Source organism: Miniopterus schreibersii, assembly GCF_964146895.1.
Source record: "Miniopterus schreibersii genome assembly, chromosome: X".
NCBI lineage: Eukaryota > Metazoa > Chordata > Mammalia > Chiroptera > Miniopteridae > Miniopterus > Miniopterus schreibersii.
The window spans coordinates 63,652,251-63,673,196 of record NC_138104.1 but is presented as its reverse complement, the minus strand read 5'-3'; the positions used below and the strand labels follow the sequence as shown (position 1 = coordinate 63,673,196).

At 38.9% G+C, this 20,946-nt stretch overlaps 1 protein-coding gene across 12 annotated transcripts in view; it reads right to left on the bottom strand.

The window, feature by feature from the left end:
• Positions 1 to 536: 536 nt before the first annotated feature.
• The window catches only part of UPRT (uracil phosphoribosyltransferase homolog), a 45,258-nt gene continuing 24,848 nt past the window's right edge, over positions 537 to 20,946 (bottom strand). For 11 of the 12 annotated variants that reach the window (XM_081126722.1, XM_081126728.1, XM_081126733.1 and 8 more), the window contains 5 exons: positions 16,782 to 16,851; positions 15,674 to 15,736; positions 4,386 to 4,547; positions 3,635 to 3,733; positions 537 to 1,684 (listed from right to left, as the gene is read on the bottom strand). In XM_081126722.1, the coding sequence (XP_080982848.1) occupies positions 1,578 to 1,684; positions 3,635 to 3,733; positions 4,386 to 4,547; positions 15,674 to 15,736; positions 16,782 to 16,851 (501 nt within the window). In that variant the 3' untranslated portion in view covers positions 537 to 1,577. Of the gene's footprint in view, positions 1,685 to 3,581; positions 3,734 to 4,385; positions 4,548 to 15,673; positions 15,737 to 16,781; positions 16,852 to 20,946 lie in introns of all 12 variants that reach the window. The other variant, XM_081126726.1, reaches the window with a different exon arrangement.

Genomic DNA, 20,946 nt, shown 5'->3' with positions numbered 1-20,946 from the left:
ACTATAGTGGTAGATATCACTTTTCTAACTAACTCTATGTATCAATCTAAAGCAAATCCAGTCTCTATCTAATTTACTGGCTCACATCTTTCCTGGGACAGGGAGGTAACGATTTTGGTTTCAATGGGCTTCAGTTACAGCTTCTGCTAACCAGGAATAAACAAAATCAACATACGTAGCAAATATAAATGATAATTTCAATAACATGAAAGCAACATTTGCCATGGAATAACTACAATATGGGTAATCTATCAATTAATCTCACTTTATTATGGCAGTGTCTTCAAACATAAAAGAAAAAATATAGTGAAGTCCTTCTAGTATGCCTAGGCTCCAAAGGGAAAATGCAGTCGATTCCATTCTACACTAGCTTTCTTTCTTTACCTCAATCTTTGCTGACTTTCATCAGCTTTGGTTCTTTCAAACATACTGCCATCTGCTGTTTTCTGTTTTTGTTTTTCTTTTAAACAGAATTCAACAAAAGCGGTATATGGGGCTATGAGAGAGTATAATTAATCAAATAATCAGCCAGCAGCCACTGTTAAAATATTTTAATATCAATGTAAAATGAGACCACAGTTTCACAAGCAAATTTCAAAACAGAAACACCGATTTTGAAAAAGATTTATCTTCCTTTCAGAAACCTAAATATGAATACATAAAGTTTAGGGATTTTAAAAAATACCATGGTATCTTCCCCATGTTAATTTGTCTACAGTTGACAAATATGCAAAAAAAACTAACTTCCAAATCAAAAGCCTCTAGTAGAAACATGCAAATTAAAAATCAAGCATTTTAATTTAATTTTTGGCCATAAAACCCAGCAAGAAACCAGGCTTTCCTCCCCCAACTCTTTCTAGGACATTGATGGCATTAACAGTACTTAGCCCTCCCTTGTCTGCATCCAGACATCCCTAGTTTGACCTATGTAAGTTAATGTTACAGTTCCAGTTGCAGGAAATGCCCTATTTTTTCCCCCACTGCATTACACTTGGTAAGGCACCCACCAGCACTATACAGAGTAGGAAATGAGTCAGGAAGAACATAATAGCTTGACTGAAAAGCTACATATAATTTATATATATCCTGGGTCTGCCAATTGAGTGAGGATATTAAGTTACCAGAATGTATAGTACTAGGAAGTAAATAGTAGAGGAAGGTGAAAACAGTCACATAAATGAAAACTCCCTAGAACTTAAAGCAAACTACACAAAATGCAAACTACAGTGGGCCAAATAACTTAGCCCCATTTGGGTTTATTTGTGGCTGAAAGACAGGTTCATAAATTAGGGGACAGTTTCAATGTAATGAGGGATCAGCAACTGGAATAAGATATTATTAAAATATTTTCTAAGAGTTGTGTGCTTCATTGTTGAATTTGGTGCCAACAGTCAAAAAATAACCAAATAAAATAAATAAACCTCAAACATTTTCTTTTTACTATACCCTCTTCCAAAAGTTACAAAGCATCTTTAACACAATTTTCTCTGCCAGTCCTTAAGTGAATCAGTAAAACAAATAGAATTTCAAAATATAACTGTAACATTACACAAGATAATTAATTTTCCTTTAATAACTTAGTCTGTTCCAAAGTATTTTTGTCCAAAATGTGTAGGTGCAACAGGATGAACTTCAGTAGTTAAAATTGTGATCTCTGGGAACTCCTGAATGATTGATTTGGCACCTTCAAAAAAATAAAAGGAAGAAAATTATTAATGCAGGATTTTTGGTAACATTAATTTGAATTCAGGAATTTTATGGTCAGTCACTAGGACTCATATTGACAGAGGACAGAGCAATGACCTTTGAGTACCTAGTGAGACTTGGTTAATCTTTTAGTTTTTAAATGTCTGATATCTGAAAAGCTTTAGTAGTCAGATTACACTCCCGCCCACTCACTAATAAATTCTTACAGTCAACTGTTTTATACCCATGATTTGAAAAATATATTCAGTTATAGCAACTTTCCCCTGCCAGAGTATTTTGTTTTATTTTAAAGGCATCTGGAATAGAGAAAATAGTTCTTTCTGACAACAGGATCATACATAAGATGATGGTTTCTCAACTGGAACATTGTGAAAGAAGTACAAAGACTTCTTTGTTATGTTAGAGCAAACTAGCTTTTAAGAAATTAGTACTCTAGCTTTTGCAGGGGAGGGTGTGGGAGCAGGGAAAGAGAATAGCTAGTACTCCACTCAAACTAAAAAGCCATAGCAAGGCTGCCAAAGAATATGATATTTTCATCTATACTGTCAAGGAATAGTATAATATTATAATGTATAGTATTAGAACTAACACAGTTTCTTTTCTACTCCCAAAGGCAGACAAGCCAATAATTACTTGTTTATCTCAATGTTTACAATGCCACCTGTTATATAAAAATGGATGACCAAGCAAATCACCCTTTGTCACCATCAATGTCTGAACTACAGGCAATTTCTTTTATTATGAAACAGCAAAATAATCAATGAACATAGCCTACTGAACACAGCCCTCCCAAAATGGTTATTGTGTAGCCAATTCAGGGTTGGATGAAACTTGGAACCTTTGGAAATGAGGAAATGTCCTAACTAGAAGCCATATATTTCTCTTTCTTTTCAATTATGAAACAAATAAAAATTCACTGTAGAATATTTTGAAAATATAAAAAATTTTCAAAACAAAATAAGTCACTTAGAATCCTACCATCCTAAGATAACTATTATTAATATTGTATGTGTATTTTAAAATGAAAATTGAAATAGTATTATGCATATGTTTAGCCTCTCTTGCTGAAGAAGGATTTATTAGGTTTCATGTTAAATCCAAGTCTGATTTTGGTAGTCATAATAGTCATAATTTGTATTAGTCATTTCTGAACTTGGTAATAACATTTAACACTATTTTAATGCTGTTATTTTTTTATCCTGCTCTTTTACATTCACCACATAGATTTTTTGATGTCATTATTTTTTGAAAACATGATTTAACAGTTAAATAATATTACATCCTTTGAATATACATATTTGTTTAAGCATTTCTTTATTGTAAGTCATTTACTTACATACATTCAAATTTTTTCTTATGCTACATAATTCTATATGCATCATACTTTCAGGATTGTACTAGTTTGCAAGGCAAAAAAAAGTAGGGTCTTAAATTAGGCTTACCTTCCTCAGGAAGTGGAGAACAGACAGTTTTCTCACAAGGCCCTTTGAACAGACAGTCTAACTTCAAAATTTTTTGCTCTGCTTCACACTGCAAAGCTTACTTAAGACCACAGGGCTAGCTAGAATCTCTAATTTATTGCTGCTTGGGAGCAGTTCTTGGGCTCAGATGAGGAAACAGGAGAAACAGAGAACTTTTGGCGATTTACTGCTTTACGCAAAAAGAGCCACCAAGAAAACAATCTCAATACCTTTCCATGGGGTTAGTTCATACTTTTCCATTTGAATTTAAACAACATCAGAATGGTGTTAAATATTATCACTAGGCTTACAGATAAAAAACACAAGTTTTAACTACAAAAATCAGGTTTAGATTTAATGTGGAAGCAAATGAACTTTTTGTCAGGATGAGAGGCTGGACAGATGCACACTTACCCACCCAATGACCACCATCCAGAGCCCCAGTTACTGGCTCATGCTGAACTTACCACGAGGAGTGGAGAACAGACTGAGTAGGATGATAACACTGGGTTGAACTCCATGTTCTATAAGAACCTTTACAGCTTCAATTACAGTATTTCCAGTGCCTGAAATCAAATGACAACCAATTAAATTGCCAACTTCATTTATCTCAAAATGTATTTGATGCTTATTTGAAGTAAAGGCACTTTAGTAATCTAACATAAGACGCCACTAGGCAAAGCTTCATTATTTTCAATAATGGACACGAAACATAAACTTTACAGTTTTCAAAGGCACAACAAGCCCAAAATTCATTCAGTATTTGGGATATCAAATTTAACACCCATCCTCCACACCCAAGCCCAGGAGACCATGCCAAGTATAATCTGAGTAAGCTTAGATAAAAAAATACAATGAGAAAAAAATTACCTCTGGAGATGATACATACTTGAGAAAATTATTGCTATAACTCATTGGGCTACAGAGGGGACATATTTCAATATATTTTCTGTGTTTTATACATATTGCCTCATTAAATTCTTTGCTTCAATGGGTTCATTTTAAGAAAGAAGTTCTTTGGAATTGATAAAGTTTGACAAATGTATATTCTCTTATTACTCAATAAAATTCTCCAGTGAACTGCCCAGGGTAACTCCAAACTCAAGTAAGAAAAAAAATTTAGAAACAGTTTCACCTTATAAACGGTATGCAGAAGGCAGGCACTAAGTTGAATTTAAATTCTAACCAAAGGTTACAAATTAAACTCAAGCCACTCACTGAGAATTGGGTACATCAGAAGGACTTTTCTCCTATAAATGTCTGGAGGGAACTTAGCATAATATACTTTGGCTCTCTGTGTCTCCTCATCACTCTGAATCAGGATCTTTCCAATACGTATGGATCGACAACAATCTCGTAAACCTTGTTCCATCGCCTCACCTTGAAAATGATAATAAAAAAGAAGAAAAAAAGGGTTAGGGGAGATAAAGTGATTATCCGAGACTAGGCCAAAGCAGTATTTGTGACTGTTATTAATATAAAAAAGGGCATTGTCAAGATGGAAGCAATTCTTCTTAAACTAACAGATTTAATTCTGATACGTTTATATTTTATACTTAGTGCAGGTAAATGAAACTAGGCTAAAAGCTAGTCAATGAAACTAGAATAAGCTAGTTTTATTGCTGTACTGAAAATTTTAGAGCTGTCATGCTTACATGATTACAGGGGGGAAAAAAGTGTTTTGTTAAGCTGCTCCCTGAGCTTCTCCAACATCAGGAACATTTTACTCTTATTACTTGAGGGAGCCATTAAACCACTTAAAGTTGTTACTTTCATCTGAAAAAAATATAAAGGGTTTATGGAAGAATGAAGGCTACAGACCAAAGGATATACATTTAAATCAAGGTGGCATCAGGAGACATGACTTAGCCCCAGCAATGACTTCAGTGGCAAAGGTTTTGCTGGCAAATATTGAAAAATAGTGTATTGTTACCTCTCACCCCAGAGACCACAATCAACAACACCGCCCGCCCCCCCCCTTGGTTTCAAAACATGGAGCTATTCTGAGTCTGAATTCTTTTAAGGAAGTGTTTGACAAAAGTCAATCATTGTCATACCACCTTCATGATTTTAAGCTACAACAGAATTTTATTTGTATTACTATTTACTCAATATTTTTCTTTAATCATTTTTGTTTACACTATACTTTAAGAAGAAACCTTATCACTACTGTAAACATAGGAACACATTATAATATATATTAAAATTGACCAATAGCTCTTAAGGTTAAAAACAAGGCTGTCTATGTATCACCCCATGCTCATCTGGTATACACTAGGCATCCGAGGACCATGCTGATGCCTTTAGGGCAGGAGTAGAACTGAAACAGAAGAAATTCTAACTAAAAATCCTATCTACATTGTCTTACCCAATTTTAAAAGGTTGAACAAGAGATTCCAAGATGGTGGCGGAATAAGTGGAAGCTACACTGAGACACTCCCAGGAATTACAACTAAAACATAGAAAAACCATCCTGAATAATCAACTGCAACTGAAGACTAGCTGGGGAGCACCCTCACATCCAAGAACATAAAGTGGAGACCACATAGAGACTGGTAGGAAGTGTGGAGATTCTAAAGGGCTGGCTGGGCTCCCACAGGCGGCAGCTGAAGGTCCGGAGGGATATCTCAGCTGTGGGCGGTTCCCACTGAGAACTCTGGGAACTAAATCCCAAGCTGGGCTCCCCAGCCCAGAGCACCAGAAGGGAGAAAGATGCTGACATTAACAATGGGCTGGGAAAAGCCCATTAACAATGGGCTGGGAAAAGCAGGGTTTTTATCTAACAGGAAGAGACTGCTGGAAATGCAGGCACCATCTTAAAGGGAAAATGAACAAAATTTTGTCTGGAGCCACTCACCTTGGGCTCCAGAGGAGGGTGGGTAGAGTGGACTACAGCTATGTGAGGAGAACCCAGAGTTGTTGGCTCTAGGGATATAGCTCGGAGGGCACCTGCCTGGATTCCTATGGTGAGTCATTCACCCAGAGTGCAGAGGACATATTTCTCAGGTAGACATTTGCCAGTGAGGCACCTTTTGCCTGGGGGGAGAGCAACTGCCCCACCTGTTAGAAAACCTCTCACTCCAACCTGTGGAGTTTCCACAATGCTGTGGTCTGTAGCTTGAGGCTCATTAAGAGACTGAGAATAAAAATCAACCTGCAGGCAGAGGCAGATTTCTGGGTGCTTTGTCTTTTCCTGATCTGATGTAACTGCGGCTAGGAAAAGTAGACCTTAGTGGGCATCCTGGTCCTTTCCAAATGCACCAAGGCCCAGCAGAGGGGACCACAGCTGTGAATTGCTGATAGGTCTAAACAGGTTACTCAAGGCCAGTAACAAACAACATCTGATACTGTCCTGAACCAGAGGACCTCCAAAAAGACTAAGAGTCATATGAGATCTACTTAGTACATAGAAACAAACCCTAAAAAGCAGCCAAAAAGGGCAGAAAAAGAAAATAAGCCCCAAATGAAAGAAGAGAATTCTCCAGAAGGACAGGTAAATGAAATGGAGATAAGCAATGTACCAAATATAGAGTTAACAAGAATAATTATAAGGATGCTCAAAAACATGAGAAAAGTTACAGAAACTATGAAAAATAACCAGTCGGAAATGAAGAATGAAATACCAGTAATAAAGAATATATTGGAAGGAATAAACAGCAGTTTAGAGTAAGCCAAGAATTGGATCAGCGAGTTAGAAAAGAGGGTAGAAAAAAAAAATCACTCAGAGAACTAAAAATAAAAAAACAATTGAAAAAAAAAAAGACAGTTTAAGGGAGCTGTGGGAAAACATATATAATGTAACAATATCCACATCATAGGAAATCATAAGGTGAAGAAAGTGAGCAAGGCACGGAAAACCTGTTTGAAAAAATAATGGCAGAAAACTTCCCTAACATGGTGAAGGAAAATGTCACACAAGTACAGGAGGCACAGAGAGTCACAAGCAAAAAGAACCCGAAGTTCGTGCTCAGACACATCATAATTAAAATGCTAAATATTAAGGACAAATGGAGAATCTTAAAAGCAGCAAGAGAAAAGCAATATGTGACCTACAAATGAGTTCGCATAAAGCTATCAGCTAATTTCTCATCAGAAATTCTACAGGCCAGGCCCAGCTGGGCGTGGCTCAGCGGTTGAGCATCAACCTGGGATCCAGGTGATCAGGGTTTGATTCCCGGTCGGGGCACATGCCCAGGTTGTGGGCTCGATCAATGACTCTCTCATCATTGATGTTTCTCTCTCTCTCCCTCTCCTTTCCTTTCTCTGAAATCAATAAAGATATCTTTAAAATAAAATAAAAAGAAATTCTACAGGCCAGAAGGGAATGGCATGAAGTATTCAAGGTAATGCAAAACAAAGATCTGAAACCAAGAATACTCTATCCAGCAAGGCTATCATTGAAGATAGATGATGAAATAAAGAGCTTCCCAGACAAAAAGGGTTAAAGGAGTTTATAACCACCAAACTAGCATTGCAAGAAATGTTAAAGAGACTGCAGTCATAATAAGAAGAAATAGAGAAAGAGAGAAACGTAGGCATGAAGAATTGACAGGGCAATAAATAAGTACCTATCAATAATAACCTTAAATGTAAACGGATTAAATGCTTCACCAAGACATAAGGTAGCTAAATGGATAAGGAAATGTGACAAAATACATGCTGTCTACATGAGACCCACCAAAAAACAAAAGACTAACACAGGATGAGAGCAAAGGAATGGGAAAAAAATTTCCATGCAAATAGAAATGAAAAAATGCAGGGGTACCAATACTCATATCTGACAAAATAGACTTCAAAATGAAGGCGATCCCAAGACACAATGAAGGTCACTACATAATACTACAGGGATTGATCCAACAAGAGGCTATAACCCTGGTAAACATATGTGTACCCAATATAGAATCACCTAAATATATATATTAAAAAACCTTCTGGAGTACTTAAGAAAGAAACTGACACGAATACAGTCACAGTAGGGTATTTTAACACCTCAGTGACATTACTGGATGGATCTTCCAGACAAAAAAAATCAACATAAAACAATGACTGTAAATTACGAACTAGATCAGATGGATTTAATCGACATTTACAGAACATTTCGCCCAAAAGCTGCAGAGTATACATTCTTCTAAAGTGCACATGGGAAACTCTCAAAGACCACCTGTTAACACACAAAACAAGAATCTACAAGTTCAAGAAGACTGAAATTATATCAAGGACCTTCTCAAATCACAAGGGCATAAAATTAGAAATCAACTACAATAAAAACACTCAAAACCATTCAAACACATGGAGGCTAAATAGCATGGTTACCAATGAGATCATGGAAGAAATAAAAAACTACCTGGAAACAAATTAAAATGAGCACAAAGCAACCCAAATCTATGGGACACAGTAAAAACAGTCCTAAGAGGGAAGTTCATAGCACTACAGCCCTACCTCAAAAAACAAGAAATTGTGGACAAAATGGACAAATTTGTAGAAAAATACAGTCTTCCAAAACTGAATCAGGAAGAATCAGAAAACCTGAATAGACCAATAACAACTGATGCAATTGACGCAGTAATTAAAACACTCCAAAAAAACGAAAGCCCTGGTCCAGACGGATTCACAGGGGAGTTTTTCCAAACATTCAAAGAACTAACATGTAAACTCCTCAAACTATTCCAAAACATCCAAGAGGAATGAACACTTCCAAGCTCTTTTTATGCGGCAAGCATTATCCTAACTCCAAAACTAGATAAAGGCACTAATAAAGAAAGAGAATTACAGGCCAATATCTTTGATGAACATAGATGCTAAAATCCTCAACAAAATATTACCAAATTGGATCCTGGAAAATATTAAAAAGATCATACATCATAACCAAGTGGGATTTATTCCAGGCATGCAAGGCTGGTACAACATGCACAAATTAATAAATGTGATACATCACATAAACAAACTGAAAGACAAAAATCACATGATCATATCAACAGATGCAGAAAAAGCATTTAAAAAAATCATCAACCATTTCTGATAAAAACTCTCAGCAAAGTGGGCACAAAAGGATCATACTTCAACATAATAAAGGCCATATATGACAAATATACAGTCAACATCATACTCGGGCAAAAAATTAAAACCATTTCCCCTAAGAACTGGAACAAGATAGGGGTGTCTGCCTTCACTGTCCTTATTCAACATAGTACCAGAAGTCTTAGCCACGGTGATCAGACAAGAAGAAAAAATAAAAGGCATCCAATTTGGAAAGGAGGAAGTAAAACTGTTATTATTCACAGATGACATTATACTGTACATAGAAAACCCTAGAGAGTCCACCAAAAAACTACTAGATTTAATAACTGAATTCAGTAACGTAGCAGGATACAAAATTTATACCCAGAAATCTATGGTATTTTTATACAGCAATAATGAATTTTCAAAAAGAGAAATTAAAAAATAGTTCCATTTACCATTGGGAATAAACTTAACCAAGGAGGCAAAAGACCTGTTCTCGGAAAACTACAGGACATTAAAAAAAGAGACAGAGGAAGACATAAACAAGTGGAAGAATATACCATATTCCTGGATTGGTAGAATTAACAACATTAAAATGTCCATACTACCCAAAGCAATCTATAAATTCAAAGCAATCCCTATTATAATAACTACGGCACACTTCACAGATTTAGAACAAACACTCCAAAAATTTATATAGAAGCAAAAAGACGCAAAATAGCCACAGCATTCTTAAGAAAGAACAAAGTTGGAGGGATGATAATACCAGATATTAAGTTATACAACACAAAGCCACTGTAATCAAAACAGCCTGGTACTGGCACAAGAACAGACATATAGATCAGTGGAACAGAACAGAGAACCCAGAAATCAACCCAAGCCGTAACGTTCAATTAATATTTGACAAAGGAGGAAAGAACATATGCTGGAGTAAAGATAGTCTCTTCAATAAATAGTGCTGGGAAAATTGGACAGGTACATGTCAAAATATGAAACTAATCTATCAACTCACACCATACACAAGAATAAACTCAAAATGTATAAAAGACTTAAATGTAAGTCATAAAACCATAAAAATCTTAGAAGAACAATAGGAAGCAAAATCTCAGGTGTCTCTCATAGCAATATGTTTGTTCACACATTTTCTAGGGCAAGGGAAACAAAAGAGAAAATAAACAAATGGGACTACGTCAAAATAAAAAGCATCTGCATAGCAAAAGAAACCATCAACAAAATGAAAGGGGAGCCCACTGTATGGGAGAACATATTTGTCAATGATACATGTAATAAAAGGTTAATTTCCAAAATATATAAGGAACTCATACAACTTTAGAAAAGGAAGTAGGATGGTGGCGTAGGTAACAGCTGAACCCACTGCCTCCCGCAAACACATCAAAATCACAACCAAAACACGGAACAACCATCACTCAGAGCCTCCTGAAATGTGGCTGAACAGAAGCCCTACAACCAGGGAACTGAAAGAGCATGGAGAGCAATAGGAGGGGCAGAGACGCAGGCGGATCTGGGCTGAATCTCGGAGATGCGGTCGCGGGCCCACACCTGGTGCCACAGTTGAAACCTGGGAGGGACATCTCGGAGGTGGGGGTCTTCCGGAGGAGTGAGGGGTCCCAGCCCCACAGCAGGCCCCAGCCCAGGGCTCCAGGACCGTGAAGAGATGTTCCCACAACTCCGGACTGTGAAACCAGCGGGGACTGTCCCTGAGGGTCGCAGAGGCTGTGGAAGCCCCAGGCAGCTCCTCTTAAAGGGTGGGCGCATGGAATCACTCAGACAAGCTCCGTCTGAGCCCCAGCGCCAGGAACCAGCTTGAAAGAAACCTGGGACACTTGGGAAGAAATTAACCTGCCTGAAATCCAGGAGAGAGGTGGAAGGGTAGCTTTCTCCCAGGCAGAAGAGCTGGCAGAGGCCATTGCTCTTTTGGCGAGTCCTCTCCACAAACAGCCGGCAGGCAGGTGCCATATTTGAATCACCAGCACCTGACCCACACCTTTGGAACCGCCCTGGTGATTCCTGGGGGCCCCGCCCCTCCCTACTTGCAAGATCATTTCCAGTGGCTTTTCTGTAAACGTGGCCTCTCGAGTCTCATGCTTAGGACTTTCCTAAAAGTGTGCCCCACACGGCTTCATAAGTGGCCCTAGGCCTGATACTGGCAGCAGCCTGCATTGGCTCACAGCTTGGCCTCTCCTGGACACCTCCAAGCCCAGCACAAGTAGCAGCCAACTACGGTTTGCTGTGAAGCTCATGATGGGTGGCCCTGGGCAAGGCACTGGCAGAGGCTGACTTTGCACCTCACTGGAGCCCACAGAGACAGTGCACTGGGTGGTCAGACTCGACCATGCTGGACGACAACCCTACCACATCCACGAGTGACACACTCAAGGAGCGCACTTGGTGAACACCAAAGCTCCACTGAAGAAAATCCTGCTCCACAGGGGTGTCTGCACCACAGCAGCTCTCTGGCTGTATTTACAGCTGGTCCTCACAGCTGATTGGCCTGGAGGTCAATTCCTTCAGTGACACCAACAGCAACCAAGGCTGAACTACAACAGGACAGTGCACACAGCCCACACAGGGGAGCACCTAGAAGGCCCAACTCAGGTGACTGGGGAGGCTGAGCCACTGGACCCTACAGGACACCTACTACACAAAGACACTCTACAAATTCCAGGAGACATAGCAGCTCTACCTAATACATAGAAACAAATACCTGGAAGCAGCCAAAATGTGGAGGCAAAGAAACATGTCACAAAGGAAAGAACAGAAGAAATCTCCAGAAAAGGAACTAAATGAAATAGATCCAAGCAAGCTAACAGATAGAGTTCAGAATCATGGTTATAAGGATGCTCAAGGATATTAGTAAGAGTATGAAGAAAATAATTGAGAAAATCAATGACATAATAAAGTACCAATTTGAAATGAAGGCTACATGAACTGAAATGAAGAATAATTTACAGGGAATCAACAGTAGAGTAGAGGATGCTGAGAATCAAATCAGCAATTTGGAACATGAAGAAACAAAAACACCCAACCAGAGAGCAAAAAAAAAAAAAAAAAGAATCTAGAAATATGAAGATAGCATACGGAGCCTCTGGGACAACTTCAAGAGGCCCATCATTCATATTATTGGGGTGCCAGAAGGAGAGGAAAGAGAGCAAGAAATTGAAAACCTATTTGAAAAAATAATTACATAAAACTTCCCGTACCTGGGGAAAGAAAAAGACTTACAAGTCCAGGAAGCACAGAGGGCCCCAAACAAGAGGAATCCAAAGAGGCCCACAGCAAGACACATCATAATTAAAATGCCAAAGGTTAAAGACAAAGAGAATCTTAAAAGCAGCAAGAGAAAAGCAATTAGTTACCTACAAGGGAGCACCCATACGACTGTCAGCTGATTTCTCAACAGAAACTTTGCAGGCCAGAAGGGAGTGGCAAGAAATATTCAGCCCAGCCGGGCGTGGCTCAGAGCTTGAGCATGGACCTAGGATCCAGGTGATCAGGGTGCGATTCCCGGTCAGGGCACATGCATGGGTTGCGGGTTGCAGCCGATCAATGACTCTCTCATCATTGATGTTTCTATCTCTCTCTCCTTCTCCCTTCCTCTCTCTGAAATCAATAAAGATATATTTAAAAAAAAAGAAAAAAGAAAAAGAAATATTCACAGTGAGGAAAAACATGGAACTACAGCCAAGATTACTCTACCCAGCAAAGCTATCATTTAGAATTGAAGGTCAGATAAAGAGCTTTTCAGACAAGGAAAAGCTAAAGGATTTCATTACCACCAAACCAGCAACTACAGGAAATGTTGAAGGGTCTTTAACAAGAAGCTAATGAACAAAAGAATCTGATGAACTAAATAGATCCAGAGACATTGACGCATGTAACAGATGATCATATTTCAGAGGGAAGAGAGAAGGGGGTTGGAGGGTGGGAAGAAATTAACCAAAGAAGGAAAATTCATATATGCATAACCCATGGACACAGACAATGACGGGGTGAAAGCCTGGGGATGGGGTGGGAGCGAGGTGGAGGGGGTCAATTGGGGGGAAAAATGGAACACCTGTAATACTTTCAACAATAAAGATAAATTTAAAAAAAAGAAAGAAAAGGAAGACAAATAATCCAATTAAAAAATGGGCAAAGGACCTTAATAGATACTTCTCCAAAGTGGACATATAGATGGCCAAGAGACATATGAAAAAATGCTAAAAGTCACTAATCAGCAGAGATGCAAATTAATACCACAGAATGGCTGTCAGAATGGCTACCATCAACAAATCAACAAATGACAAGTGCTAGCAAGGATGTTGAGAAATGGGAACCCTAGTACACTGCTGGTGGGAATGCAGACTGCTGCAGCCACTATGGAAAACAGTATGGAGCTGCCTCAAAAAATGAAAGGTGGAACAGCCATTTGACCCAGTGATCACACTTCTAAGAATTCTGAAACACCAATCAGAAAGAATGTATGCACCCCAACGTTCATAGCAGCATTACTTGCAATAGTTAAGATCTGGAAACAGCCCAAGTGCCCATCAGTAGATGAGCGGATAAAAAAGTTGTGGTACATTTATAGCATGGAATTCTATGTAGCTGTAAAAAAAAACGATCTCTTGCCCGTTGAGACAGCATGGATGGAACTAGAAAGTATTACTCAAAGTGAAATAAACCAGTCAGAGAAAAACAAATATCACATGATCTGACTCATATGTTGAAACTAATGAATAAAATAAAGGGATGAACAAAATAGAGCCAAAGACATAGAAGCATGCAACAGACTGATGAATCTCAGAGGGAATGGCAAGGTGGGGGATTGGTTGGGGAGAGATTAATCAAAGAACTTATATGCATAACCCATGGACACAGACAATAGTGTGGTGATGGCCTGAGGAGGGAGGGCTTGAGGTGGAAGGGGTCAATGGAGGAAAAGAGGGGATACCTATAATAGTTTCAACAATAAAGATAAATTAAAATAAATAAATAAATAAAATGTTGAACAATATTGTCTTGAAAACCTATCAGTGTTTAAGAGCTACCTTCTAATGCAAAGGGATCTTAAAGCTCCTATTTTACTTCAAGTATTCTGTTATTCACAAACAGAACATAAGGAGAAAAGAGAATGTTTATATGTTTTAAAGAAATTAATAGTCCATCTGTTTCCAGTGCAAGCAAATGGGGTTCCCACTGTACCCTGGATCTTGTGAAAAAAAATAATTAAGTTGCTGAATAGAAATAATCATCCCTATATAACACATATAGGTTCTAATTATAGGCGTTTGGTTTTGCTGCACAACGGTTACTTTAGAAGGGTAATCAGTTGGAATCAAACACAATACAAAATTTATGTGACCAGCAACTGGAAATACCTAGAGTTAATGACAGTTAAGTGCTTTTGCTTACATGGTCACATACTCATCTAATATAAAACTAAAATTATCAAACAGGTCATTCAGTCCAGCTCAAAAGAAATAAAAACAGAACAAATATTTTCTCCAGACAGGTATGCAGAGGTCTGCAGGCCTGAACTTTCGCCATATTCCCTCAGTCTTCAAGCTGCCCTGTTCTCCCCAAGACACATTATCGCATCCTCCTATCCTCCTTTGAATCTTTTTTTAAAATATTTACTGTTGAGAGTACTACAGATATCTCCCTCTTTTTACCCCTTGCCCCACCCCACCCGGCTCCCACCCTGCCCCAGGCCTTCACCACCCTATTGTCTGTGTCCACGGGCAATGCATATATGCATATAAATTCTTTGGTTAATCTCTCCCCGTCCCTCCTACCCCTCACCCCTCTGAGATTTATCAGTCTGTTCCATGTATCCATGCCTCTGGTTCTACTTTATTCATCAGTTTACTGTGTTCATTAGATCCCACATATACGTGAGATCATGTGATATTTGTCTTTCTCTGACTGGCTTATTTTGCTTAGCATAATCATCTCCAGGTCGATCCATGGTCTCTCAAACGGCAAGAGATCCTTCTTTTTCACAGCTGCATAGAATTCCATGGTATAAATTTCCTACAGCTTTATAATCCATTCATCTACTGATGGGCACTTGGGCTATTTCCAGATCTTAGCTATTGTAAATTGCGCTGCTAGGAACATAGGGGTGCATATATTCCCTCTGATTGGTGTTTTGGGTTTCTTAGAATATATTCATAGAAGTGGAATCACTGGGTCAAATGGATGTCCCATCTTTAATTTTTTGAGGCAACTCCATACTGTTTTCCATACTGGCCACACCAGTCTGCATTCCCACCAGCTGTCTTGCCCATGGGTCAGGCCACTAGGAAAGATGCTCTGCTGTTAAAACTAGCCAAACTCAGTAACACACATGCCACAGTTCCAATTCACCATGAGGATAAACAACACAGGTAGTGAGATTTAAGCTAAAGCAGGCTGTAATTATGACAGGCAAGCTCACTTCTCTCCTGGGAAACAACTGTTTCTATGCATGCAAAAACAGTATCACACATATGAGAACCTACCGCTTCTCATTATGCTGACGCCACAGTTTCCCTTCTCAAATTTCACTCCTTCATATTTGTACCCTGTTGAAAAACAAATCCAAAGAATGTATCTTTCATCATTGGAACAACCTACTTATTTTATAAAGTGCCTATTATTTAAAGTAGATGGGTACTGAGCAACCCTTGTCCAGACACACTATATAATGTCTTATGTTCCCTGTGAAAGTAATGCAAAGAATCAAGATGTTTCATAGTTATTTCTTAATTCTTCATAAGAAACTTGTGTGGATAATTGGGAGAGGTGGACTTCATTCATCAAGTGGGAACAGAACATATGATAGCATGATATTCATAAACATATTTCTCAAATTGAATTCAGAGAATTACTGCACTTGGAGAATGCTATAAACACCATCAATTCAAACTAGCTCCCAATGTAAGCCACAGCAGAGAGCCTTCTCATTCTGTCCCTTTTATGAACCTCCATTCTGCCTTAAAAAGCAAAAGAAAGAGATTGAAGTAGTTACCAAGATAGATTCAACTCTTGGTCTCATCCCGAATTTATTTCAATTATGCAGTAAACTCAGCTCCCAATTTAAAGTATCAAACTTTGAATAGAACAGCTTCCATTATTTACTAAAAAACAAAATCATAGTTTCAAATCCCTGAAACACAGATCTTTGGCTGCTTTCTGTTTGAGTACTACAAAGCACGTTCTCCAATTCTCATCATTTTTAGTTTTTGTTTTCTTTTTTACTTTTCACCCTTTTATTTGGAGTTTGAATGCCAGACCAGCCCACCCATTTGCTTCCTCACAGAGGTGAAGATATACTGCCAGTAATTCTTAACTCTGGTCCCAGTGAGCTGTCATCAAAAGCATCACCGGCATGGAGAAGAACATTTGTTCATCTTTAATTTGAATTGACAAGCAAGCCATTAACAAAAAGTCATCCATATAAATTTCTTCACTAAATGTCTCTAGGTTTATTAAGCTGTTTAAAACAACAGCTCCACCTAGACTCCACATTCTGCATACTAATTTATGCAGATTGCTTTCTTGCCATTTCCCAGAAATTCTAACTCAGAATTTTTATGAGAAAAATATGACAGTAACAGCTCCGGTTACCTGTTGGAGTTGTCACCATGCATTCTTTATATGGCAGCTGATTCAATCCCTCTTCCACAACAAGTCTGATCTAGAAAGTAAAATGAAATAATAAGATGAAAATCTGCTAAGATTCATACATTACTTGTTAGCTTCCAGAGCTGAACACTAGGAAAAATTCAGTAACACACTAAGCAAGGATTTTACTCATGGAGGAAGGAAGGGGGCCCCTATCATGTGTCAGATACAGAGATCGATCCAAATGCCAGGCTGCTTAACTCTTGGTTAAGCACCTGATTGCCAAAAAATAAAAAACTCAAGTATGCCTTATGATTCTCATTCAGTCAATTCAGGCTATATTCAAAGAGATGTAAAACTACAGTAAGTGACAAGAGTCATGATAGACAGCCTTGGAAGTAATAAACTTCTGGTTACTCTGGAAATAGTACCCTGAGGGAACTTCTTTGTCTTGTTCGGTACTTTGATATTGTTTAGTTAGATTGTTTTTAACACGGCCCACCAAAGTGCAAATAAAGCCTGAGACTTCTTAGTAAGAAATAAATGAGTGGATAGGGTTAAACCAATGAATGGTAGGAAGCAGGTGGAAGTACTGGGGCTTCTCAGCTAAACAACAAAGGCTCCTAATGATCTTAATGTGTGGTACAGAAGAAAGAATCCATCATAACTACAAGAAACAGCCTCCCAAAACCAGACATGGTATTCCTTCCTATGAGCACCTGGAGTCTACTACCATAAAGGCAGTGCTGAGCCTTGCAATGTACATTTTCTACAATCAAGAGTACATTACTGACTGAAAATCAGGAACAGCAGGGAGAGACGGCAGGCCCGTCTTCTGTTATCACAATACAACACTGTTGTCAAAAAAATGATCAATGCTAAATGAGCCAGTACTTTGTCAGCCTGCAGCACCACACAGAGGGTACAGGAACCTCATGAATACTGTGCGTGTGCACACTTACTTCTAACCACGAGCAAATTGCAAATTGTTATGAGAAAATTGCAAGGGAAGAAGAGGGTCTTTGATTTTGAAGAGCCAAGATCTCCTCCTAGAAACATTCCTCTAAAGAATCTTACTTCTGCAACCCTGAGACTGAAATTTGTGTGTCCAAGCCTTATACAAGAACATAAAACCGGAAGAAGGGTGACTAAAATACAAAGAATACAAGATCTGAGTGCCAGGGAAGCCAATCCTGATAAATTCATGATAGAATTAATGTCAACTATAATGGGATCTTTATCCTAGATGAGACAGTGTACTAGAAATCCTCAACACTAGAAACCTAAACAGCTTCAGACCCTACCACAACCACACAGATCCTCTACCACCCACCTCCCAATATCAGGACCTACACAGCCAATTGCAGAGAAGAGAGAGGACCCAATTATCATCCCTTCAGGTGAGTTTTGCCCTTGGTATTATCTCCTTTGATTGAGATATACTGCCTGATCTTCTAGGCAAAGATTTTATAATAAGCAGAAACTTAACTCCTATTTTCTGTAGAAAAGAAGCATAAGAAAAGCAAAAAAAGACAGAGAATGGGTCCCAGGAGTGGATTTTTGCTCTATGAACAGTGATGCTACATACATTCTTACACATATGTGGGGACCATGCTTTTCTTCTCTGTATCATTCCAAATTTAATATGTGTTATGCCAGATTCCAAGATGGCGGCAGATTAAGTGGAAGTTACGCTGATACTCTCCCAGAGCCAAACGGAAATTACATCTAAAATATAGAAAAACCATTGAGAAAACTCAACTGAAGACTAGCTGGAGAAACCCTTCATAACCAAGGACCTAAAGCAGAGAATGCATAGAGACTGGTAGGAAATGCGGAGGCAGGAGAGGGCTGGCTGGGCACCCACAGACAGGGAGCTCTCCAAATAGTCTTCAGTTGATTATTCTATGTGGTTTACCTATATTTCAGTTATAATTCCCATTTCATCCTGGAAGAGTCCCAGTGTAGATTCCACTCAATATGCCGCCATTGTTCTATCACCTGATTTCTCATCAGAAACTACGGGCCAGAAGGGAACGCCATGAAGTATTCAAGGTAATGCAAAGGAAGGATATGAAACCATGAATACTCTATCAAGGTGGGCTATCATACAAAACAGAAGGTGAGAGGAGGGAAGATGGTGGCACTATACAAGAAGCAGAGAGCCTTTGCTCCCAACCACAGACTGGATTTGTCACTAAAATACTACGTAAACAGCTTAGAAAAAAAATATCTGAGTGGAAATATTTTGAGTAAGGAGCACAAAAGAAACAGTAGTCTGGTAAGAGAGGGGAGCACATAAAAAGGGGAAGACCCCCTTGAAGCCAGTGCTGGGTTGCGAGGCTCAAGGTTTAGAGGCTACAAAGGTTTCATCCCTTGGGATTGTGGCCTGGCATCCAAAAGCTGTGATCTCAAACGCACAACAGAAGAGAAGGGAAGGAGAGCATATGCAAGGGGATGCAGGGAAGTAGTGTGGCTGTGAGGAGGAGACTACACCTTGTCAGTGAAACAATGAGCCTAATGGTGGTAGTCCGGAGAGGGGACTTTCACTTCAAGTGCTGACCCCAGGAAAGGTTGTTCCAAAAGGTGTGGCTTCCAAATAAGATAGGAGTAGAGGGCTGCTCTCACCAGCCACCTACAGGGACCCTATGCTTTCCTGTAAAGCATTGTGTAGAAACCCAGAAAGCATTTGATGCTCAATAAGAGCACCCAAAAGAAAAAAAACAGTTAAAGAGCATGAGGATAGTTTAAGGGAACTTTGGGACAACATGAAGGAAAACAACATTTGCATCATAGTGGTCCCAGATGGGGAGGAAAGTCAGCAAGGAATAGAGAACCTGGTGGAAGAAATAATGACAGAAAACTTACTTAACCTGGTGAAGGAGAGAGCCAAACAAGTTCAGGAAGAAAAGAGGATTCTAAACAAGAGGAACCCAAAGACACCCACTCCAAGACACATCATAATTAAAATGGTAAATGTTAAGGACAAAGAGAGAATATCAACGGCTGCAAGAGACAAGCAGTGACCTACCAGGGAGCCCCCATAAGGCTGAAATCAGATTTCTCGACACAAACACTTCAAGCCCGAAGGGAGTGGCATGAAGTTCTCAAGGTAATGAAAGCAAGAACCTGCAACCAAGACTGCTTTATTCGGGAAGGCTATCATTTAAAATTGAAGGTGAAATAAAGAGCTTCCCAGACAAAGGAAGGATAAAGGAGTTCAGTACCACCAAACCAGCATTGAAATAAATTCTCAAAGGACTGCTTTAAGAAGAAGAATGAATATTGAGAGAAAGGTACATCAAGGTAAAGGGGAAAATAGCATTAAGTAAGTATATATTTATCAACAACAACATTAGCCGGGCCAGGCAAGGTTCAGCAGTTGAGCATCAACCTAGGATCCAGGAGGTCGAGATTCGATTCCTGGTTGGGGCACGTGCCCAGGTTGCGGGCTTGATCCCCAGTCAGGGGCTTGCAGGAGGCAGCCGATCAATGAATCTCTCATCATCGATGTTTCCCTCCCTCCCTCCCTCCCTCTCCCTCCCTCTCTCTCTCCCTCTCTCTCTCTCTCTCCTTTCCTTTCTCTGAAATCAATAAAGATATAATATAAAAGGTAATAATAATAACCTTAAATGTAAATGGATTAACTGCTCAAATCAAAAGACATGAGGTAGCTGAATGGATAAAAAAAAAAAAAGGATCCAAATATATGCTGTCTACAGTTGACCTCCCTGAGTCCTCCCTGAAGCTGAAAGTGAAGGGATAGAAAAATATATTCCATGCAAACGGAAATGAAAAAAAAGCTAGAGTAGCAGTACTTACTTAAAACAAAATAGACTTCAAAATCAACACCATGACAAGAAACAAAGAAGGTGACTACATAATGCTAAAGGGATAAATCCAACAGGAGGAATTAACCCTATAAATATATATGCACCAATATTGGAGCACCTAGATATATAAAAAATTTCTTAGTGGAATTTAAGAGGGAGATAGATAGCAACACAATCAGATTGGGGACTTAAACACCCCACTGTCATCATTAGACAGATTATCAAAACAAAAAATCAACAGGGAAACAGAGACCTTAAATAACACACTGTATCTAATGGATTTAATTGACATTAACAGAACATTTCATCCTAAAGAAGCAGAATACACATTCTAC